The sequence below is a fragment of the Bufo bufo genome, chromosome 4, assembly GCF_905171765.1.
Source record: "Bufo bufo chromosome 4, aBufBuf1.1, whole genome shotgun sequence".
NCBI lineage: Eukaryota > Metazoa > Chordata > Amphibia > Anura > Bufonidae > Bufo > Bufo bufo.
Genome location: NC_053392.1, coordinates 179135594 through 179160851, shown reverse-complemented (window position 1 = coordinate 179160851; position 25258 = coordinate 179135594). Strand labels below are relative to the sequence as shown.

General features: G+C 42.7%; 1 protein-coding gene across 1 annotated transcript in view; it reads right to left on the bottom strand.

The window, feature by feature from the left end:
- Nucleotides 1-2686: 2686 nt before the first annotated feature.
- Nucleotides 2687-25258, bottom strand: part of LOC120999090 (leucine-, glutamate- and lysine-rich protein 1-like) — a 54003-nt gene continuing 31431 nt past the window's right edge. Inside the window, exons 5-6 of the mRNA XM_040429962.1 lie at nt 8735-9034; nt 2687-3097 (exon numbers count right to left, since the gene is read on the bottom strand). Of these exons, the coding sequence (XP_040285896.1) occupies nt 2687-3097; nt 8735-9034 (711 nt within the window). The remainder of the gene's footprint in view (nt 3098-8734; nt 9035-25258) is intronic.

Sequence of the window (25258 nt, the reverse complement as noted above, 5' to 3'; positions counted from 1 at the left end):
TGTAAGGCAGCTATCCTATAAGTCAATATTCAGCTCTTAAAATAAGCCTTGAGACATGACTTGGATATTAAATAAGCCAGCACCTCATCTGCAGACAGCTGTTTCGGGGTGATTGCCCCTCATCAGTGCAGAGCAGAGAGTACTGGCTTATTTAATATCCAAGTCATGTCTCAAGGCTTGTTTTAAGAGCTGAATATTGACTTATAGGATAGTCTGGTGGCATAAGAGGCAGAGCTTGTTAAGAGCTCATTTGCATTTATTCCCTCCCAGAATTCCAGAGGAGCATGTATGGCCTATAAGTCTCCTCACACTGATTAAGGTGCTCTCTCCCTAAGGAGAGTTAGTTCCCCCCTTGCTCGGACACAGGCCTCCTACCCAGTTAAGCCAGTATTCTCTGCTTTGCACTGATGAGGGGCAATCACCCCAAAACAGCTGTCTGCAGATGAGGTGCTGGCTTATTTAATATCCAAGTTATGTCTCAAGGCTTATTTTAAGAGCTGAATATTGACTTATAGGATAGCTGCCTTACATCTGGTGGCATTAGAGGCAGAGCTTGTTAAGAGCTCATTTGCATTTCTTCCCTCTAAGTATTACTGTGCAATGAACAGGGCATTTCATATAAAGTATTATTGTAATATACATTATGTACATTACATTTTCTTCTCTGGTAGCACCCCCTGCAGTGGCAGAAATTCTGGTCCACCTTCTCCTGCATTGGGTGTTGGATCAGACATGCTCAGTAGCTTCCCTGCTTTCTTGCTCCTCCCAGTGAAGCGGCCCAGACACTGTTAAAGAGGTTTTCTGAGACTTTTATACTGATGACCTATCCTCTGGATAGGTCATCAGTATCTGATCAGTTGGTGTCCAATACCCGGGACCCCCACCGATCAGCTGTTTGAGAAGGCAGCAGCACTCTCAGTAGTGCAGTAGCCTTCTCGCATCTTACCAAGCACATCGCCGTACATTGTATAGTAGCTGTGCTTGGTTTCACACTTAGCCCCATTCACTTCTATGGGGCTGAGCTGCTCCTAGGCCACGTGACTGATGATCGTGTCATGACTCGGCCTAGGGAAAGCTGAAAGAAGGCTGCGGCACTACTGCCTTCTCAAACAGCTGATTGGCGGGGTCTGCACCGATCAGATACTGAAGACATATTCACAGGATAGGTCATAAGTAGAGATGAGTAACGTTATGAAAAATCTGATTCGCCTGCTTTGCTGAATTGGACACAAAAAAATGTAATTTGTGACTAATTACTTAGTCACAAAGCGCATTCCTATGTATGTTGCGGGCGCAATGACGGGGAACGACGATTGCGCCACACCCTGTCATTGAACCACTTAGATGCCATGTTCATTACTGATCGTGGCATCTGTGATTAAAAATCACAAAAAAGTTAAGGACTTTTAGGGGATAATCCAATAAAAAAAATGACATCATCATGCTGGCCGGGTGCGGTGACGCACACATGACCCCACGTGAGATTTTGTGTGGTTTCTGCAATCAATATGGCCACAATAGCTTCTTTGTGCGCAAGTGGATGTGGTGAGTATGTATTATTTTTTTTTGCGCTATTTCAGGAAAAATTGATTTGTTACCACAACGCGTGAGGAAATTCGGCTTTGTGATGCATGGAATTTTTCCTGAAATTCGAATCGAAGTCCACTTCAGATACTTCAATTCTCTCAACACTAGTCATCAGTATAAGACTCCCAGAAAACCCCTTTAATTCATTCATTGATTCATTTATCTCTACTTCAAAATTCTAATAAATATATAGCTTTCACTCTCTCTACACAGTGGAGAAAATTGGGGAGGGAGTATTACATACCCTATTCCTATTTATTACTGTAATCATTGGAGCTGTGTGAGAAAGGGGCCAACAGCTGACCAATGCACTGCTGGGAGATGCAGATGACATGTGACGAGCTGCTGCCCACCCATAGAAAGGTAAGACACAAATGTTCCAGATAATGTTAATAAAAACGAGTAAAAAATTACACTGGAGGGCAGTGGTTTGCATTCATATAGTTAAAATAATAATGTGAATTACTCCAGATATTTTTATTTTTTAATTCATGGGATAACCCCTCTAACACATACTGTATGTATATCATGCAGTCTCCAAATTAGAGGGCATTCGAATGAGGTTGTCTGTGATTAGTAAATAGGGTCAGATTTTTCTTTGGAAAGTGCCTCTCATGCCTATGGCTGTTTCTGGTATTGCAGTTCTTGTCATTCAAGTGAATAGGACTGAGCTGCTATACTACATAAAGTCAATGTACAAGAGTGGCGCAAAAAGCAGATGTTTTTCATTCATCCTAGACAACCCCGTTAATTGTTCTGGTCCAACCTGGATGTTATATATGGTAAGATTTCCCTTATTGTTGGTTATATAATACAGAGTGAACACCGTCCAACAAAATAGCAGGGTAAATGCATCCTAAATAGGTACAAAGTGATCACAACTATAAAAGAGGAGATCGGTACCATGGTTCATGCCCTGTGCTGTGCTGTGCTTTTATAACATCATTCAATGGGACTTAATCCAGAATTGAACATTGCTGTATCTGGAGCAATAGGTGCGTTCCGCTTTCTGCACCCACTTGTTTTCCTGTTAATCTGTCCACTGCTAATTCAGGAGAAACTATTTTCCAGTTTATTCCAGCAAATCTTCACAAGGATTTTATGGCTGAGTAGAATTTCTCCTCAGAATTGCAGTTATTTTCTGCCGTGTATCAGACAAAGAAGATGTCCTCTCTTTTGGTGGATGTGGTGACGGTAGCATAGGTAAACTACTACCACTACTCTGCCTGAGCTTGTTGAAATTGGTGGCACTGGCAGACCCATATGTCCCGGGTAAGCTCATTAGTTTGGTTCCATTACTGGTTGGTAAAGTTAGAGGAGGTTTCTTCTGTGTACCACTCATGATGTGAGATGAAGCTGGTTTGTCTGGAGTAAATGGGCTTTGTGATATTGGGAAGTTTCCACCGCCTCTTTTTATTTCAAGCAGTTGTTGCTTAGCCCTTGTCAAGGCCTCGGTGAGTTCATAGCGTTCTTCACACTCCATGCGCACAGTTTCTTTAAGGAATTCAACCTAAAGAAAAAGGAATCTATTTAGTTAAACCAGCTTGGTGGGAAAAGATTCAGTCAAACTTGTAATTTATACATTTAAATATCTGCTATTTATGAGTTCATGGTTCACAGGGGAGGGGTCATCAGTTACTGACAACTATATCTGTATACACAAGTACATAGTGAATACTATCAATCACTGATAACACCTCCTCAAGTGCACTAGCTGTGAGTAACAGTTATCTCTGTAAATACACTTACACAGAGAATGCAATCAATCACTGATAGATAACACCTCCCCTGTCTAAAGCTATGAGTGACTGACAACTGTCTTTATATACACATTTACACAGACAATACTATCAATCACTGATAACACCTCCTCTGTGTACAACTATTAGTGACTGACAGCTATCTATGTATACACACTTGCACAGAGAATGCTATCAGTCACTGATAACACTTCCCCCTGTGTACAGATATCAGGGACTGACAGCTATCTCTGTATACAAACTTACATAGAGAATGCTATCAATCACTGATAACACCTCTCCTATATCCAACTATCAGTGACTAAAATAAACTGAAATTCAAGGTCCGCGCTTGAACTTCACCAGTAAGAAACAGTTCACACACAGCAACACTTCCACAAGATGATTTAATCTCGATTCCAAACAATTCCAGCTCCTCAGTCTCAATATCCACCAGCAATCACAGCTCTTTTATCTATGTACAGTACAGACCAAAAGTTTGGACACACCTTCTCATTCAAAGAGTTTTCTTTATTTTCATGACTATGAAAATTGTAGATTCACACTGAAGGCATCAAAACTATGAACATGTGGAATTATATACATAACAAACAAGTGTGAAACAACTGAAAATATGTCATATTCTAGGTTCTTCAAAGTAGCCACCTTTTGCTTTGATTACTGCTTTGCACACTCTTGGCATTCTCTTGATGAGCTTCAAGAGGTAGTCCCCGAAATGGTTTTCACTTCACAGGTGTGCCCTGTCAGGTTTAATAAGTGGGATTTCTTGCCTTATAAATGGGGTTGGGACCATCAGTTGCGTTGAGGAGAAGTCAGGTGGATACACAGCTGATAGTCCTACTGAATAGACTGTTAGAATTTGTATTATGGCAATAAAAAAGCAGCTAAGTAAAGAAAAACGAGTGGCCATCATTACTTTAAGAAATTAAGGTCAGTCAGTCAGCCGAAAAATTGGGAAAACTTTGAAAGTAAGGGCTATTTGACCATGAAGGAGAGTGATGGGGAGCTGCGCCAGATGACCTGGCCTCCACAGTCACCGGACCTGAACCCAATCGAGATGGTTTGGTGTGAGCTGGACCGCAGAGTGAAGGCAAAAGGGCCAACAAGTGCTAAGCATCTCTGGGAACTCCTTTAAGACTGTTGGAAGACCATTTCAGGGGACTACCTCTTGAAGCTCATCAAGAGAATGCCAAGAGTGTGCAAAGCAGTAATCAAAGCAAAAGGTGGCTACTTTGAAGAACCTAGAATATGACATATTTTCAGTTGTTTTACACTTGTTTGTTATGTATATAATTCCACATGTGTTAATTCATAGTTTTGATGCCTTCATAGTCATGAAAATAAAGAAAACTCTTTGAATGAGAAGGTGTGTCCAAACTTTTGGTCTGTACTGTATATGGCAAAAGAAATAGGCACTATGATGCAAGTCTGTACACCAGCTATCTATGTATACACACTGACACAGAGAATGATATCAATTACTTATAACACCTCCCCTATGTACAGCTATCAGTGACTGACAATTATCTAGTATACACACTTACACAGAGAATGCTATCAATCATTGATAACACCTCATCTGTGTATAACTATCAGTGACTGACAGATATCTCTGTATACACACTTACACACAGAAAGCTATCACTGATAACACCTCCCCTGTGTACAAGTATCAGTGACTGACAACTACTTCTGTATACACACTGACACAGAGAATGCTATCAATCACTGATAACACCTCCCTGTGTACAACTATCAGTGACTGACAACTACTTCTGTATACACACTGACACAGAGAATGCTATCAATCACTGATAACACCTCCCTGTGTACAACTATCAGTGACTGACAACTACTTCTGTATACACACTGACACAGAGAATGCTATCAATCACTGATAACACCTCCCTGTGTACAACTATCAGTGACTGATAACTACTTCTGTATACACACTGACACAGAGAATGCTATCAATCACTGATAACACCTCCCTGTGTACAACTATCAGTGACTGACAACTACTTCTGTATACACACTGACACAGAGAATGCTATCAATCACTGATAACACCTCCCTGTGTACAACTATCAGTGACTGACAGCTATCTGTGTATACACACTTACACAGAGAATGCTATCAATTAGGGCTGCACGATATGGGAATTTTGTGCGATTGCAATTAGGGCCCTAAAAATTGCAAAAACGATATGCGATGCAATATTTTAAGGGAATTGTGCTAAAGGTCTATTTGCTTGGATTTTCCCGTATGAGCCACTAACACCGCCACAAGAGTCCCTGCCGTGACCAGTCACCCAGGTACCGTATGTTTTGCTTTATAAGACACACCTGATTATAAGACGAACCTAGGTTTTTGAGGAGGAAAATAAGAAAAAAAAGATTTTGAACCAGAAGGTGTGCTTTTGGTGGATTTTTAACTAATGTGGTCTGGTTATGACATTGTTATGGGGGATCTGTGGATGACATTGTTATGGGGGATCTGTGGGTGGCACTGTTATGGGGATCTGTGGATGACACTGTTATGGGGGATCTGTGGGTGGCACTGTTATGGGGATCTGTGGATGACACTTATGGGGGATCTGTGGATGACACTGTTATGGGGATCTGTGGATGACACTGTTATGGGGGATCTGTGGATAACACTGTTATGGGGGATCTGTGGATGACACTGTTATGGGGGATCTGTGGATGACACTGTTATGGGGGATCTGTGGATGACACTGTTATGGGGGATCTGTGGATGACACTGTTATGGGGGATCTGTGGATGACACTGTTATGGGGGATCTGTGGATGACACTGTTATGGGGGATCTGTGGATGACACTGTTATGGGGGATCTGTGGATGACACTGTTATGGGGGATCTGTGGATGACACTGTTATGGGGGATCTGTGGATGACACTGTTATGGGGGATCTGTGGTTGGCACTGTTATAGGGGGTCTGTGGATGACACTGTTATGGGGGATCTGTGGATGGCACTGTTATGGGGGATCTGTGGATGGCACTGTTATGGGGATCTGTGGATGGCATTGTTATGGTTATGAGGGATTCTTTGGATGGCACTGTTATGGGGGACCTATGGATGATGCACTGTTATGGGGGGGGTGTAATCTGTGGATGATGCACTGTTATGGGGGATGTGTGCTATGACACATAGCGCCATGGGGGGCCAGCATAAGATGCTATATGTGTGAATGACACACATATAGCATATTATGCTGGTCCCCCTCATGGCACTATGTGTCACAGCATTACTTTATTAATGTCCCTTCATGTGTCCTAAACCGCGCACATAACTGTCTTTGTATGTAAAGTCTGCGAGCGGGCCGGCCGGCGCATTACTTCATTAATGAAGTGGGAGGAGAGTGACTGACTGAGTGACATCAGTCATGCGCCGGCCGGCCCGCTCGCTGCAGTGCATTCATAGTGATTACAGAGGCTCGTGATTTTATCAATAGGAGAGCGATTGTTTCAGCAGTAAAGAAAGACTTTACATACAAAGACAGTTATGTGCGCGGGGCCCGCCGCGACTTGACTCCAGCCCCCCCCCGCACAGCGCGGCCGGCGATACATCAGTGTCAGCCACGTAAAAAGTCAACCATCGCTTTATGAGACGCACAGTGTGTCTTATAAAGCGAAAAATAATCGCTGCATTTTTGCGTCGGCCAAGTCGCCATATCGCAATCGCCGATTATCACGATACGATTGCTTTGGCGATATATTGTGCAGGCCTACTATCAATCATTAATAACACCTCCTGTACAGCTATATGTGACTGACAGCTATCTCTGTATACAAACTTACACAGAGAATGCTATCAATCACTGATAACACATCCCCTGTGTACAGCTATCAGTGACTGACAGCTATTTCTGTATACACACTGACACTGAGAATGCTATCAATCACTGATAACACCTCATATGTGTATAACTATCAGTGACTGACAGATATCTCTGTATACACACACAGAGAATACTATCAATCACTGATAACGACTCCCCTGTGTACAGCTATCAGTGTCTGACAGCTATCTCTGTATACACACTTACACAGAAAATACTATCAATCACTGATACCTCCCAATCAAATCAGAAATAGAGATTTAAATATATAAATTGCAAGTTTTACTGAATCTTTTTCCTCAAAACTACCGTATATATCAATCTGTTCAGCTTCTCCTGCTCTACAACATGTTACCTACAGTTTACACTGTATTTTGTGGTGACTGTTGATCTTCAAGGGGGTTAGTTAAATCCAGCCTGTAGTTATATATTTGTTTATTTCACACTTATTAAAGAATGCTTATATATCCAGATATTCCAGGAATAATGTTAGTATAGCATCATCTGCTTTTTCTATTGAACAGCCTTTCTGTGGCCATCTGAGTAAATTTGCAAAAAGTGACACACATGCTTCTTGCTTCTTTCTGTACTCTTCCAGCTATTAGGCTATATGAGACCTGGAAAGCTGTCAAACATGCCTTTGTGTATGCCCCCAATAAACACTACAGCCTAGATTTAGAGCATAGGGGTTGGGGAGCGCTTACTGCAGAGAGCCAAGGGCACTTCAGTGTTAGGGAAGACCCAAAGGGGCTAGTGGTAGAGGCATGTGGCGGAGTAAAAACACTTTCTCAGGCATACTGCTACTACTGTAAAACCATAAACAAAGGTACGTGTAACAGTTTTCCATGTCTTCTATATGCAGCACTGTGAGCAGCTTAAAGTCAAAACTGCTGACAGACCTTCTTTTGGGTCTATGGTAGAACTTTGAGATAAGAGAATCTAAAGTTTCATTTTTGGCCCCTCAGCTTTTGCTCAGATGTAGGCTTACTTTAGTATTCTGTACTTAAATGTATGCATTTCCCGTTCATTTTTTGAAGAAGTCACAGTCCTGGTCAGCAACTCCTGGCTGTCCAGGTAGGTGCTGAGGCAGAAAAACACCTCACTATCATAAATATGTGCAATACTTTATTTGCCTTACACCAGACATAATAGACCTGTGTGACCCAAAGTCTTCCACTTCAACCCATCTTTCCATAAAACATTACCCAAAACAGATAACTGAAGATCTGATTAATTAATGTTGAATTCGGCTATTTTCAGAACTCCCATACTGGTGAATGGAGGGTGACCGCTCTTGTGCAGTGTCCTTTCCTTCAGTTCAGGGGGCCCGTTCTGGATATAGCAGCAGGTCCCAGAGGAGGGACCTGCACCTATCTGACTTCAATGGCATATCCTAGCAATATGTCATCAGAGTCTGAGATGGGAAAAAAACATTTCACATTGAACAGTTGCACTCACAATTACTAGGCTATCTAGACCTGTCATGGGGCATGTGGTTATGAACAGAGATATGAACACTCTACCTCTTGCATGGCCTGATCCAGGTGGTGTCTCAGTTCTGCACAGTTTAAATTCTGCTCTTTCAATTTCTCAGCTTTTTTGTGGATGTCTTTTCTCATTTCTTCCAAAACAGAGATGTTGTGGGTTTGTTCTTTTCTCAATCGAAGTTCCAGCTCAGAAACTATCTTCTTTAGGTTTTCAACCTCATCATATTTAGCTTGATCTTTCTCAGTAAGTCTCATCTGAGCTTCTTGTAAGCTTTTTTTCAGCATGTTCACCTCTGCCTGCAGCTCATCACATGCCTTGGATATAAGTGAAGGTATCTGTAAGATGTGCATAAAACTGTTAAGAGGAATATATTAAGAGACAGCTCACAGATGGCTTGTACAAAGGACATGTAGACATGCACTGCCTAGACATGCTTAGGTTAAGGGACGGATCAGAATTCTGACCTTGTAAGCCTGAAAACATAAAAGAGAGTCCATTTTTTCATGGTAACATTCTTTCCACATATATATCACTGCTATCCATGTGGAGGTGCAGACCGCATAGCACAGAAGGTGTTAGAATCTGTAGGCCACACTCTTCTATTATGGTAGCAATCAATAGGTCTCAGGGTATGTGCACACCAGCGCTGTTACGTTTCTATTTATCGTTTTGTTTACTGGGAACTGAAGATGGATTTGACAAGTAACTTACAGTGTTTCCACTTGTCATCCATCATCTATCCACTGTGAAATCCCAAACTGTATGATCATGGAGGACATCCATTTTCAACTAATGGAGTGAAATTCAGGTTAAATGTATAATTACACCCTGAAGTTTGCATATGTTTTGCTTGAAAAAAATATTTGAAAATGTCATAATGTCTACGACTCATCCTCAAAGCCTGATTTGCAGGGAAAAAGTGACTGATCAGTTTGGATCTTGTTGAGTTAAGTGATTAGCAGCCACGCATTGTAGCCCAGTCTGCGTGGTAGCTCCATATAGCTCTGTACTACAGGCACAAGGACACAGTCAGGTTTCTGTATTAGGTTTTGGAAGCCAAAATCAGGAGTGGATCATAAAGGGAGAGAAAGTAGACAGAATACAACTTCTCCTCTTTCTTTTTAAATTCACTCCTGTTTTTGGCTTCCAAAACTGTATAAAAAAACCTGACCATGTGGCAGGACTCTTAGAGGAACTCTACAGTGTAAGGACACCAACAAACATCTCCTCATATCAGTTTATGGACTTCTCATTGCAGAATGAGAGGGTGGGATACTGTGGTTAATTGGAGTCACATCTGAATGATGCTTGACTTTAGAGTAAATAACACCATTTAAAGGTTTTATCTCATCACAGAATGTCATAGCTTGTCACTAGGGTATGCCATCACTTTCTGATAAGTAGGGGTCTGACTGTCAGGACTCAGGAATTCACCACCTATCCTAAAAATGAAGGGGCCACTGTGGTGGTTTAGTGCCGCTGCCCCTTCAAAATTTTTGGCTGCACAGTACGGCAGTGTTATGAAGTGGATCTGGATCCACTGTGCCACTTTAACAGATTTAGCTTGGGGCTACCCCTAAGAGTGTCATCACCCTTTATCTCCTATACAGGGAGGTCAGGGGCAACCCAGGGATCAGAGGACAGGCAGAGGTCAAGACAGGCAGAATTTGGGCAGGCGAGGGAGCAAAGGGTCAAATCCGGATAGCAGGCAGTAGTTGATACACAGGCAGACAAACGTAGAACAGCACACCTTTGCAGGCCACTAGCAAACTAGAACTTATTCCTCAGGCACCCTCCCACATGGGAAGTTGCCATAAATATCCCTGGTTGGCTGGCCATAGGCTGGGGAAGTTATAGGTGTGCACGTTGGCTATTTTAGAGCCAGAGAAAGCATGCACACCCTATGGGCAAGAAGAGACACTACCAACAAAAATTAGGATGCAGCCTGCAAGGAAGAACAGCCAGGCAGCTTCGGTGGCCAGGCCCAGCAAGAAGCAGAAGAGGAAGGCTAGTGGGTCCAGGTGCAAATGAAGGGGCAGGTAAGCAGAGTGGCGTCCATGCCCAACAGGGAGAGCGAAGCGCTGGCGGGCCCAGGCCGGTGCAATATCAGGCAGCAAAGCCCCATTCAGTGGCTAGAGCCGTTTTACAGTTCCCTGCATAGCAGTGGTACAGCCAATTCATTCTCAGGATCGGTAGGTTACCCTTGCAGTTGGACACCCACTGGTCAGAAGATGATGTCATAATCTAGTTATAAGCCATTACTTCCTGTGAAAACTCCATAACTCCATTTCATGATTTATCACTTTATTATGTATTGATACCATACTAATCTGACCATAAAACATAACCAATAAAATCAGACTGATTGGAGGACAATGTTTTAACTAAAACAAGGCCATATAAAACTAACATTTACAAAAGAACGTTCTGAGTAATGAATGTGCATGTGGGAAAACGAGCAGAGGAAGGAGAAAAACCCGACACGGTAATGATAACAAGACTGATGATTGGATTCTCTTGAGAATGAGGTGAATGAAAAGCGTGAACACGCAAATACATACAGAATTGCAGGGCAGCAGGTCATTGGAAGAGCAGAGAAGCTGAATACAAGAGTAGCCAAAAATATGGTTAGAGATGAGTAAGAGATGGCAGAGCAATTACTTAAACTGCACAACAAACACCAATCATGTACTACAATACTAGTAAAATGAACATGCAAGTATATAAATGCTGTTGTTATATACGGTTCATTTCACAAAGCAGGCTAATATCAGGGGCTTCATTCCTATTTATAGGCAAATAAGTCAGGGTTTCCTTTACTCCCTACCCCACTGACTCAAACATATCTATATAACCTAAAAAGAACCTGTTACCTGTTTGTTTTGGAAAATACTTATATGCCCATAATAAAATAATTCTGGGTCAACTTTCCTTAGTGCATTGTGCGGTTCTTCTGTTATTCCTCCTACAATTTTGGAATAAATGAAAAACTGGTTGTTACCAATTAGTTATGTTTCCCTGCAAACTCTTACACTGTCCAATCAGTGCTGACAGTAGGCTGTGTAGCTACAAACTCCTTTAAAAGGGTTGTCTGGGTTCAGAGCTGAACCCGGACATATCTCCAGTTTCACTCAGACAGCCCCCTGATATGAGCATTGGAGCATTTTTGTCATGCCCTGCCCTGTGAGTGATCTGAGAAGATCTGTCAGTCAGACTTGCTGCACGTGAATCTATCTGACAGATTGCTTTGTTGTGGCTTTTGGCAGGATCCCACCCCCTCACAGGTTCTGCTCATTAGTTTGTTAGTGATGCTATTTATACCTGCCTCTCACTATAGCCCTTGTGGTTTATAGTCTCTCCTGGAGTTTCTCTGTTGGTGTTTGGTCTGCTCCCAGTTCGTCTTTAGTTAAGTCCTCCTTCCTTCCCTTCTGTAGTTTGTTCTGGCTAGGTGTTAGGTTGACGCTGGTTCCTTCATCTTGTGCAAGGAACCGGTAGTCTTTTCGCCTGCTCCCTAGCTGAGGGTTTGTGTCAGTTGCAGCAGGGCTTAGGTTGGAGTACATGAACACTTCTACTATCGAGATTTGTTCATGTTGATAGCAGTCAGGAAAAGGCTCAGGGATTGTCAGGAGGTGACCTTTCCCTGTTCCCTAGCTGTGGGGCCTAGCCTGCTGTTTTGTTTAATTTTGTTGTGTTTGGTTTGCTTCCCTTCCCTCACCTACCGTGACAATTTTATGCTCCTATGCTCTCCTTTGCCTCGTGCTGAATCCCACAGGAAAAAGGCTTTTTTTTGGAGATCCAGTGACGTGCTCTCCATGGGGTAAGCTAGGCAGAGGCTTCCGCCTAGCAGTAAGGCAGGTGATGTCACCTGAAGTAATGGCCGGGCTTTAGCACTGCCCTAGCCTGTAAACTGACTAGGGCAGCGCTAAAGCCCGCCCATCAGTACCAGTGAAGTCGTCGGCAACACTGCTAGGCAGAAGCCTCCGCCTAGCAATGTTAAAAATATAAACAAACAGCGCAATCCAGCGCAGGACAAGGGAAAGCATCGGAGCATGACAACGCCTTTAATGGGAACCGGTTACCGGTTTCCTCCCACACTCCAAAGACATACTGAAAGGGAATTTACATTGTAAACCCCACTGGGGACAGCTAGTGATCTTAATGTCTGTAAAGCCCTGCGGAATATAGTAGCGCTATATAAGTACGTGAAATAAATACATTAAAAAATCTAGCTGTTACTAATGTGAGATGAGACACAGTCCTGACCATCTCCAGGCCGGGAAACAATAGAGTGCTCCAGGCTGTTTCAGTAGTTCTCGTTGTAATCCAGTGTAGCACAATAAGCTATGTTGTTTCTGAGTTAGGGAATCAGTATAGCTTGCTGTGCTACGCTGTTTGCAATGAGAGCTACTGAAACAGCGAGCACTGGAGCTCTCTGCTGTTTCCTGGCCAATTGGTGGTCGCAAATGTGTCATCTCGCACCAGTAACAGCGAGATTACCAGGAGGAGTAATAGCACAATGCCATGTTCCATAATTATTTCATGGAGAATGCAACTATTTACTATACTACACAAGGCAGGAGAGGAGCCGTTGATATAAATTTTATTGGGTTAAACATGCTTTCATTTGAATTTAACAGAATTTCACCGCTTACATTGCTATCCAACCACCAACTGTGAACCCTTACTCGCTTACCTACTTTAAGGGTCTATACAGGCACCTGAGAGAAATGCAACTGGGTTGGTCAATGAACACCCCTTTGCCCTTTTGATCCAAGTGGAAAATGGAAATAGGGAGGACCATTAGGAGTTCTGGCTGTAATAACTTACTTTAACCCCCCAAATTTTTTTTTCTTGGAGATTACAGTAAAATAGCGATACGATTCTAACCAGGTGGTATAAGGGCCCAGCTTTCCCTCTCACCCACCCTCTTGGAATCATGAAACACATCCCATCCAACCATTATGACATTATTTTTCAGCTCTGTTCAACTCTCTATATTCCGAGGGGATCAAAACACGATTGAGAGGGCCCCACTATCCATGCTTTCTAGACTTTTCTAGACAACTGGTTAAAAAAGAACATGCTGAGATTCTACTTACTGGCTTTGACAATCATCTTTCTCAGATTTCAGAGGTTCTCCTCTGATCAAAGCTGGTTGGGCTGATAAACTACAAAATATCCGGCGCAGGGAGGATAGGTTAGCGGTAGAAACCCTGCCATTTCTCAATTTCATTCATAGTGGCTACCTTAGAAAATTCTGTCTCATAACCATAATAGGGATCATATGGTAATTGAACCTCACATTATACTGGTTGAATTGTCAAGAGAGTTTGTTAATTCTTCAGGTCTGTAGATGATGTACTTGGGCTGAAATGTACCTCCGTGTTGTGTTCCTATTTTTTTTAGGTCCTTTGGGGGAAATTTATGAAGGCTGATTTACCAGTGGTGTTTAAAAAAAATGTAAAAAATTTTTGGAACATGCCACAATTTGCAAGTGTAACGGGGCGCCGAAGGCGCACTCGGTCTCCCATCAGCCGCAGACCTGCTGCTTAGCTTCGGGAGCAAGGATCTGTGTTCAGCCTCATTCCCAGGGCGGCTTTTGCCAGCTGGGAGGCTCCCTGCTCCTAGGTCTGCCTTGAGCGCCGAGCTGATCACTCGGTGCTCGACTTGTTTGTCTGTCGGTCATGTGACGCTGGCCACGTTACATGACCCGCACTCCCCACAATAAATACAGGCAAACTGCTGGTTGGTCTCTTAGGCTGTGTATTATTAGGACCTCGGCTTGCTTTTGGATTTTGTCTTTGCCTCTTCCCTTGTACTGACGTGACCTCCTGGACTGACCCCGGCTAGTTGACCCACCTCGCCCTTCCATTTTTGATGGTACCTTGCTTGTTCCACCTCTCTGTCCTCTCTAGTGCTACCTCTCATTGGCTGTCCGCTTCCCTGCTGTCTCTATCTCTCTGCTTGCACTTACTCAGGTCAGAGACTGTCGCCCAGTTGCGCCCCGTCACCTAGGGCGGGTGGTAGCTCAGGGGGTGCACCTCCGCTCTATCTTTATACCCGCGATTCTACCCCGTGACAGCAAGTTTTTGAGCTTCTAGCCTTCTAAAGTGGTAATAAAGGAGTAGGAATTAGCAGGAGGAGCAGAGCTTGACTGACTATAATTTACACCAGAAACTGGCATTAATTACAGTCTACCCAATGCCTAGCTGGTGAAGATTTGAGTTTCTAGCACCTAATTTATTAAACAAAATGCTTCTTATTAAATTAGGCAGATCTCACTCCAACACACAGGAGATCAAGACTGACATAGTCTTCAGAAATCTCTCCCATGCCACTATCTGTACTCTTAGGGCTCTTTCACACTTGCGTTATTGTCTTCCGGCATAGAGTTCCGTCGTCGGGGCTCTATGCCGGAAGAATCCTGATCAGGATTATCCTAATGCATTCTGAATTGAGAGAAATCCGTTCAGGATGCATCAGGATGTCTTCAGTTCCGGAACGGAACGTTTTTTGGCCGGAGAAAATACCGCAGCATGCTGCGCTTTTTGCTCCGGCCAAAAATCCGGAACACTTGCCGCAAGGCCGGATCCGGAATTAATGCCCATTGGAAGGCATTGATCCGGATCCGGCCTTAAGCTAAACGTCGTTTCGGCGCATTGCCGGAGCCGACATTTAGCTTTTTCAGAGTGGTTACCATGGCTGCTGGGACGCTAAAGTCCTGGCAGCCATGGTAAAGTGTAGCGGGGAGCGGGGGAGCAGCATACTTACTGTCCGTGCGGCTCCCCGGGCGCTCCAGAGTGACGTCAGGGGGCCCAAAGCGCATGGATCACGTGATCGCATGGATCACGTCATCCATGCGCATGGGGCGCTCTGACGTCATTCTGGAGCGCCCCGGGAGCCGCACGGACTGTAAGTATACCGCTCCCCTGCTCCCCGCTCCTACTATGGCAACCAGGACTTTAATAGCGTCCTGGGTGCCATAGTAACACTGAAAGCATTTGGAAGACGGTTCCGTCTTCAAATGCTTTCAGTACACTTGCGTTTTTCCGGATCCGGCGGGCACCTCCGGCAACGGAAGTGCATGCCGGATCACAACAACGCAAGTGTGAAAGAGGCCTTACCTGTTTGGCTGATTATATTGTTAATTTTGTTATATATTTCATAAAGAAGGCACCTTTTTACAATTTTTTGCTGTTTTCTATGGTGATTGGATGAATACAACTGCCTCTGTTGTGTTTGTGCCTAATGAACATTTAACCCAAATGTAACAGCATTGCTGAGTAAACCACATATATATACACTCACCTAAAGAATTATTAGGAACACCTGTTCTATTTCTCATTAATGCAATTATCTAGTCAACCAATCACATGGCAGTTGCTTCAATGCATTTAGGGGTGTGCTCCTGGTCAAGACAATCTCCTGAACTCCAAACTGAATGTCAGAATGGGAAAGAAAGGTGATTTAAGCAATTTTGAGCGTGGCATGGTTGTTGGTGCCAGACGGGCCGGTCTGAGTATTTCACAATCTGCTCAGTTACTGGGATTTTCACGCACAACCATTTCTAGGGTTTACAAAGAATGGTGTGAAAAGGGAAAAACATCCAGTATGCGGCAGTCCTGTGGACAAAAATGCCTTGTGGATGCTAGAGGTCAGAGGAGAATGGGCCGACTGATTCAAGCTGATAGAAGAGCAACGCTGACTGAAATAACCACTCGTTACAATCGAAGTATGCAGCAAAGCATTTGTGAAGCCACAACACGCACAACCTTGAGGCGGATGGGCTACAACAGCAGAAGACCCCACCGGGTACCACTCATCTCCACTACAAATAGGAAAAAGAGGCTACAATTTGCACGAGCTCACCAAAATTGGACTGTTGAAGACTGGAAAAATGTTGCCTGGTCTGATGAGTCTCGATTTCTGTTGAGACATTCAAATGGTAGAGTCCGAATTTGGCGTAAACAGAATGAGAACATGTATCCATCCTCTGATGTCTACTTCCAGCAGGATAATGCACCATGTCACAAAGCTCGAATCATTTCAAATTGGTTTCTTGAACATGACAATGAGTTCACTGTACTAAAATGGCCCCCACAGTCACCAGATCTCAACCCAATAGAGAATCTTTGGGATGTGGTGGAACGGGCGCTTCGTGCCCTGGATGTGCATCCCTCAAATCTCCATCAACTGCAAGATGCTATCCTATCAATATGGGCCAACATTTCTAAAGAATGCTATCAGCACCTTGTTGAATCAATGCCACGGAGAATTAAGGCAGTTCTGAAGGCAAAAGGGGGTCCAACACCGTATTAGTATGGTGTTCCTAATAATTCTTTAGGTGAGTGTATAGCTAACCTAGAAATAAATGGCAGATGAAGAGTGGACAGGATGATTATGATGATGGTGGAGCATCATCAATCAAATCAAGTTCTATCGTTTGTTTTTCCCTGCTTTCATACTGGGAAATTATCATTAGAATCACTGGGACACAAGCAAATTATGAACATAACTGGTTAGTGTGAACATGCAGGTTTGGGGGGAGGGGGAGTTTATATAGTTTTTGAAGCTAAAAGCAGGAGCGGATTCAAAAGAGAGGCAACACAGTATCCATCCTTATTAATCCACCCCTGGTTTTGGCTTAAAAAAACTGCATCATAAACCTAATCCAAACCTGCACGTGTACAGGCCCCCCTAGGAAACAGCTGAAAAGAATTTGTACTACCTTGTCAGACAAGGACGACTCAAGGACCTAGCTTTGACGATGACTTCTGGGGGAACATTTTACAAGCAATGGGGAACATTTTACTTGTGATGTGTGTACAATGAAAATTACAATTATGTGAACTTCCTAGCCTTTTTATCTTCTGATACAAACCAGGACTGGAACCCCCTCTGGATCAATTCACTGAACTCATTTATTTTGTTGTTCTAGACTTTGACAAGATTAAAGGTGAACAGTGGCCCAGCTCTGATAAGTACTTCAAATGAATATATGGTGCTGTGGAGGCATGCAGGAAACAAGCGTACCCTGGATTCACTGGAATAATACCCCATATAGTCGTCTAAACACAGATTACAACATAAAAGAAGCTAAATGTTACACTACGCATAATACCTGAAGCTATTAGCCAGTCATTAGTGCTGGAAATTATTGTCTGTACTAAGAAACCGTGTTGGAAAATCTCACTAATGTTGCTAATTTCCTTAATATACACTAGACATAGAAGTGAGTCACAAAGGCTCGCCAACATTTCCTCAATTCTATTACAGCTCATATAAAATGAAGACTGTCAGGTTACAGAATATAAGCTACTCATTTATTGGCATGGGTGCAGCCATCCATTGCCAATAATGTATTTTAATACTCATCTTTACACTTCAGTTCTGTTTTCATCTGCCGGTCATCATTTTGTGGTCTGCACCATTCCCTAATCTAGATAAGACCTACAGAAGTGGTTATCTTGAGTTATCCACTTGATGAAAAGAGTGCTCAGGTTACCAGAAATGCATGCGCTCGAATGAGTGCGCACATGTTCTCAACAAGGAGAGGGGAATAAGTTGCTGCCTGGCTTATCTGCCTTGACAACAAAAGGATCAGCATGTTGAAATAACACATGACTAACCTTTCATACCTCCATCAATTGGTATGGCGCTGTGTTTGGTAAGCACTGAGAAGGCCGCGCCACTCACAGGACTGCCAGTGACTCCCCAAACAGCTGATCGGCGGGGGTTCCGGGTGTTGGACCCCCATTGCTCAGAAACCGATGACCTATCCTGAGAATAGGTCATCAGCATTAAAGTCTTGGAAAACCCTTTTAGCTTGATACAATGTTGGAAGACAACACGAGGAGGTATTTTTTTTATTTCAGGGGGAAATGCTGATTAACATGAGATAATGCATTCACATTTATGTATACATTCATCATCCAAATTTAAAAGGGATAACTGCCAAGAATAGAGCCATGAATGCCTGAGGAATGAACTGTGAGTGCACAGGTACATGAAAACAAGCACTAAGAAAACACAGCCAATGCAACCAGTTCCTAGCCAGAATTTTTGCTGATGACACAAAGATTTGTAACAGGGTTGATGTTCCTGGAGGGATTCACCAAATGGAAAAGGATTTAGGAATACTAGAGGAATGGTCAAAAATCTCTCAACTAAAATTTAATGTTGATAAGTGCAAGATAATGCACCTGGGGCGTAAAAACCCAAGAGCAGAATATAAAATCAGTGATACAGTCCTAACCTCAGTATCTGAGGAAAGGGATTTAGGGGTCATTATTTCAGAAGACTTAAAGGTAGGCAGACAATGTCATAGAGCAGCAGGAAATGCTAGCAGAATGCTTGGGTGTATAGGGAGAGGCATTACCAGTAGAAGAGGGAGGTGCTCATGCCGCTCTACAGAGCACTAGTGAGACCTCATTTGGAGTATTGTGCTCAGTACTAGAGACCATATCTCCAGAAGGATATTGATACTTTGGAGAGAGTACAGAGAAGAGCTACTAAACTGGTACATGGATTGCAGGATAAAACTTACCAGGAAAGATTAAAGGACCTTAACATGTATAGCTTGGAAGAAAGACGAGACAGAGGGGATATGATAGAAACTTTTAAATACATAAAGGGAATCAACAAGGTAAAAGAGGAAAGAATATTTAAAAGAAGAAAAAACTGCTACAAGAGGACATAGTTTTAAATTAGAGGGGCAAAGGTTTAAAAGTAATATCAGGAAGTATTACTTTACTGAGAGAGTAGTGGATGCATGGAATAGCCTTCCTGCAGAAGTGGTAGCTGCAAATACAGTGAAGGAGTTTAAGCATGCATGGGATAGGCATAAGGCCATCCTTCATATAAGATAGGGCCAGGGGCTATTCATAGTATTCAGTATATTGGGCAGACTAGATGGGCCAAATGGTTCTTATCTGCCGACACATTCTATGTTTCTATGAACCAGGGGTGGACTGGCCATAGATCCTACAGGGAAATTTCCCAGTGGGCCAATGCCCAGGACTGCCCAAACCTGTCCTCACAGCTGGCGATCTTATGCTCTCAACATTAATGCTAAAACTTTAGGTACCCTCCTAAATTCAATCGTATCATCATCCTCAGGACAGTGATACAGTGGAATAGTGCAGTGGGGGCAGCAGTATTGTTTACTGCACTGTGGTAGTTCGTTCTGTTGGGATGGTATTTTATGCTGCACTAAGGCCATTCTTACTTCTGTTGCACCGCCTTCTAGCTTCTAGCCTTCTGAATATTTGGACCGGCCAGCAACATGAGTCTACTTTTAGATTTTTTTCCAGGACCACTTTAAAGGGGTTGTCCAGCCATTAATATTGATCACCTATAGTCAGGATAGGTGATCAATATCAGATCGGCGGGGGTCTGACACTCGGCACCCCCCACAGATCAGCTGTCTGAAGAGGAGGCAGTGCTCTATGCGAGCACTGCTTCCTCTTCATTACACTGCACTTTGTCTCGGATGAGCAGTGTAATACAAGTACTCGCTCCATTCAAGGGAATGAAGTGAGTTCTTGAAATTACACTAGCCCACCGCTGCACAGGAGACAACACATAGTGTAAAGACCAGGAAGTTGTGCTCGCAGGGAGCGCCGCCTCCTGGTCAAACAGCTGATCGGCAGGGGTGCCTGATGTCAGACCACTGATGATCTGATATTGATGACCTTTCCTGATGATAGGTCTTTAAAGGGGTATTCTCATCTTAATGATCACTGTTAAATCTGTTAATGATTAATACATTATATTACCCAATTCCCACCCTTTTTTAGAAAATAAGTCCCCTCTTACCTGTTGATGGTGGTTACGGCCACCTCTCCTGCCGCGCGTGTGCGGAAGACTGAAGATTCTTTCTCGGCCGGGCCGCGCAATGTCCTGAACGCACACGCTGCCGCGCATGCGCCATGATGACTTCTTCCTGGCCAGTATAGTACAGAGCCGCGCACGCGCACGCTGGCTCTGTACTATACAGGCCAGGAATAAGTCACCATGGCACATGCGCGGCGGCGTGCGTGTTCAGGACATTGCGCGGCGCGGCCGGGAGAAAATCTTCAGTCTTCTGCACAAGCGCGGCCCAGCCGGGAGAAGAATCCAGGAAGTGAACGTCGCGCTCAAGGAAGGTAAGTATGAAAAGGGAACATGAGAATACCCCTTTAATATTAATGGTTGGACAACCCCTTTAAGGTCTTTCCCTGAGTGGAACTGTTTGTGATCTCAAGTAACAACTATTTGGCTGTAGAAATAATACTATATCTGATACTATACTACAAAAGTTGCAAGTTTAAAGTAGGCCAAGACCACAGTTCATTTGGAAAACTCTTCATTTTTTTGGTTCAAGAAACAGATCTCTCTCAATTGGACACGTAAAAGGTCTGAAACATTATCTTCCATTTCTCAGTCACTCAGACACAATGTTGATGTTCAATGAAAGCAGTAGCGAGTGCACAAATTGGCTTCATATGCACCAGTGTACCAAGAGACCAATACATTACACATGCAAGCTAGGTGGTGGGTCTTTAATTGGTGCCAAAACGGTCATAACATGGGAGACCATACCTGCAAACACCATGACAGTCCCTGTTTAAACATGCACTAAATAAGAAACAGAACCCAGTGATATACAGTATATTCAAGGCAATATACAAACTCATGAGAAGCCTTCTAATAACCAAAATAAAATACTGGGAGTTCAGCCATCTAACAGACCCTGCACCGTTGCTCATTCACTGTGAATTGACTCTCCGATTAGGGACTGGATACACAATATGTTTACATCTATTGGCAATGAGGACATATGTAACTGTGGAGTCTGCTTCATCATATTTCCACTGGCGTATATCCATCTTTGTAGGTGCCATTTTTATTTTATCTGTCAGATTTGGCTGACATTTAGCATATTTACTATACATGGTCTAATACAATTAAACAAAGAAGAAAACTGCTTGTTTCATGCATACAGCTTATCCTCTATGCTGAGATCTACAGTATACAAATGTATGTTGTATTTACCAACCCTCCTGGACTCCAATAAAGGCAGGTAGACCTGCTACAGACTCCGAATCTGTTCTGCTGTAATGGTAAGTCACATTGTACAATATGTACACCTTTTCAACAGTTTTTTGTTACAATGCAGCTTCAAAAAAATAAATGAAGGAGCTCTGCAAATAGATATGAATTCACTACCAATTTGTATACACCGTTCTTAGGTATACTTATGCCCCATGCAGCTGTTCCACTATGGTTACATATTACAAAAAAAAGCCTTTGTGATGTCTGATCCTACAGACACATACCTGCCCCCCAACCCCACCTCTTGCAAACCGCCCCCAGGACACTGAAAAGGCATCTAAGGTCACTGCAGAGGCAGAGCAAGATGTCTTGGTGCACATTAGCTGTATCATGTATATGTTTATAGAAATCTGGTTTATATGCCTCTTGGTGGTCTATTTTAACTCCATATGTATTTCCCAATTCTTTTTTTCCTCTTGCTGAGTCCAAACTTGACTTTAGCTAGATAAAATATACAAAGAAATCGCAAGGCAAGAATACAGGGTAAAAAAAAAGTCATGTCCTAGCCCTGGCTAAATGTGATCTGCTGCTCCTTAAAGGGATGTGTCATCACAAACTGACCTACTGTTAAAATCAAGTTTTTGTGTTAAACATATTTTGGAGCAAATTAATTTTTTCATGGTGTTACTTGTCAAAATCTATATAAAAAAAAATCCTGCAATTTTCACACTGACCACTAAGGCCTAGTTCACACGAACGTTTTTTTTGCGAGTGTACGGGCCGTTTTTTTGTGTTCCGTATACGGAACCATTTATTTCAATGGTTCCGCAAAAAAAACGGAATGTACTCCGTATGCATTCCGTTTCCGTATTTCCGTTTTTCCGTTCCGTTGAAAGATAGAACATGTCCTATTATTGCCTGCAAATCACGTTCCGTGGCTCCATTCAAGTCAAAGGGTCCGCAAAAAAAACGGAACACATACGGAAATGCATCCGTATGTCTTTCGTATCCGTTCCGTTTTTTCTGAACCATCTATTGAAAATGTTATGCCCAGCCCAATTTTTTCTATGTAATTACTGTATACTGTATATGCCATACGGAAAAACGGAACAGAAACGGAAACACAACGGAACTCAAAAACGGAACAACAGATCCGTGAAAAACGGACCGCAAAAAACTATAAAAGCCATACGTTCGTGTGAACTAGGCCTAAGTCTAATAATAGGGCCTAGACACCAATTCCTGGTCTGTACAGATCACTTTTCAGCAGTCATCTCATTATCATCACAGACAGGATTACAATGATAAACAGATAGATTAGATAGATAGATAACATATGATCCATCCTTCACAGTAGGTGATTATTAACTTCTTATCTACTCCATCATTGTACAATGACCTCTGCACAAGTCAAAGAGCATGCCTAGAGAAGTCTCCCATTGAGAAAACTCTCCCATAGAGGACAAAGTGTTCCGTCCAGTCTACTGCGTCTGTGGCCTATGGTGGCCACTATAAAGCACATCTCTAAATGCTGTTTACAGCTGAGGTAAGATGGCTGACCCCATAGTCATGTTCAGAATTTTTTTTTTTTAAATCTACAATCAGAAAAAAAGCACATTAGAAAAAAAGGATGTGTGTCACTATGTGGTTCCAACTTACAGAAAAAAACATAGGTGACGCATTGCCATTAATTGATTCAAGTGCTGCATTTGAAGCCCCCACAATATGTTGTGTTGATTACTACTGGCTTACATGTTGGTTTCAAAAACTGATGTTCACCATTCCCATTTTAGAGCGGTCAAGCCAAACAACTATGTCTCCTGATCCTCCCACACTGTACATATACATACTGTACATAGCTTGGCTGCATTCTTAGTGAATGAGGATAGGGGAGAAAGCTGCTCCCAAGGAGATAAAGGATTGGCCAATTAAATACAATGTACCCGATCCTTATCTCCCCAGACATCAGCCATCGCAGGAGAGCAAGGAGGCAACCATATACATTAGATAGCCGGCGGACCCTTCTGAAATTAATGCATTCCACCAATACATATCTAATGTGTATGGACAGCTTATGGTGTTGGGGATGTATCTGAGAACTTGTGTGTAACTGTCTATTTACAATGATGACCATCAGCTGTGGGTTATACCGTCTGTCACTCAGAATCAGTACAAGATCAGGAATTCAACTCTGTATGTAGATAAAATATATAATGGTGGGTGGTCAATGGCATGGTGGTCAAACTGTATAATGGTAGTGAATGGTGGGCCTGTAAATAAAGGGGTTTTTCTATCAGCTCATCACAATGGGTTTGTCTTTTTGGGAAAATGTTGAAGGTGCTTATGTTGGGGCGAGAGATAAAACAGAATCACAAATCGGAAATCTTGGGAAATTAGAGAAACTGGACAGCATCAGTTTTATATCAGCCTTACAGACCAGTAAGTTTGAGCATGTGTTTAGTGGACTAGTCTCCAAATGTGTATTTACTGAGGGGCTCTTCTTGAGCTGCACATTGTTTTTTTACTTCCTTTCAGTTATATTAGGGAACAGGCAGATGTTCCCTCCAACCACCACAAAACCAGACTGATTTCAGACTATCAAACCTTTCAACATTTTCTTTTTACACTATGTGACGTAGCACGTTAAATAAATCCGTACGTCTATTTAATGGAATAATAACAGCTAACATGACTCCAAATAATGGTGTATTGGTTTATTGACAATTATTATTTGTTTCTTTTACACTTAATAGTATGTACAGAGCTCATAGGCAAAACATTTTCTCAATAAAAACTGTTACTATTACACAAAAAATGTAAAACGTATAGAAAGGTCTATATCTGCAGAGCATATAAGGGACAGGATAAGGGATAACAGTCTGACCGGCACAGAGTTCCCCTGTTTGAAGGGAACAAGGGACATGCATTCACCCTGCCATCCCATTCAGCTCTATGGGGCTGTCAGAGATAGCTGAGTGCTTGTATTTGGCAGTGCCATAAAGTTGAATGAATGCGGGAAACATGGGTCTCTGTTCTTGTGATTGGCTGGAGCCAATGTATTCTTTACTGGTATACTACACAATTGTATCTGTGTATTTAAAAAAAAAATGTAAATGTTATTTTAGGGTACCATGTTACTCTGTCCCAACTTGCAGGATTTGTAATATCACTTGACTAAAGGTTAGATTTTTATGAAATGATGGTCTGTAAGTTTTTTTAAAATGTTTTTTCCATGTAACTACAAATGCAACCCCAAATACGGGAGAAAATTGCTCATTATTGTGACATTTAATACATTTAGAGCTCTGCTAGGTTCTACCCAGCAGCTCTTCTACAGGAATGGTCCCCCAGTGATCATCTGACCAGTGGAGAAAGAGGCACTGCCTATATGCAGCATTCAGGAAGCACTGTATATAATACAATTAAACCTTAATGAATTCACCTGACCTCAAACATTTGTATGTGAAGTTGCTACTCTACAGTTCCATAGAAAAAGGGGTGCACAGAATTAAGCCCCTTAAAGG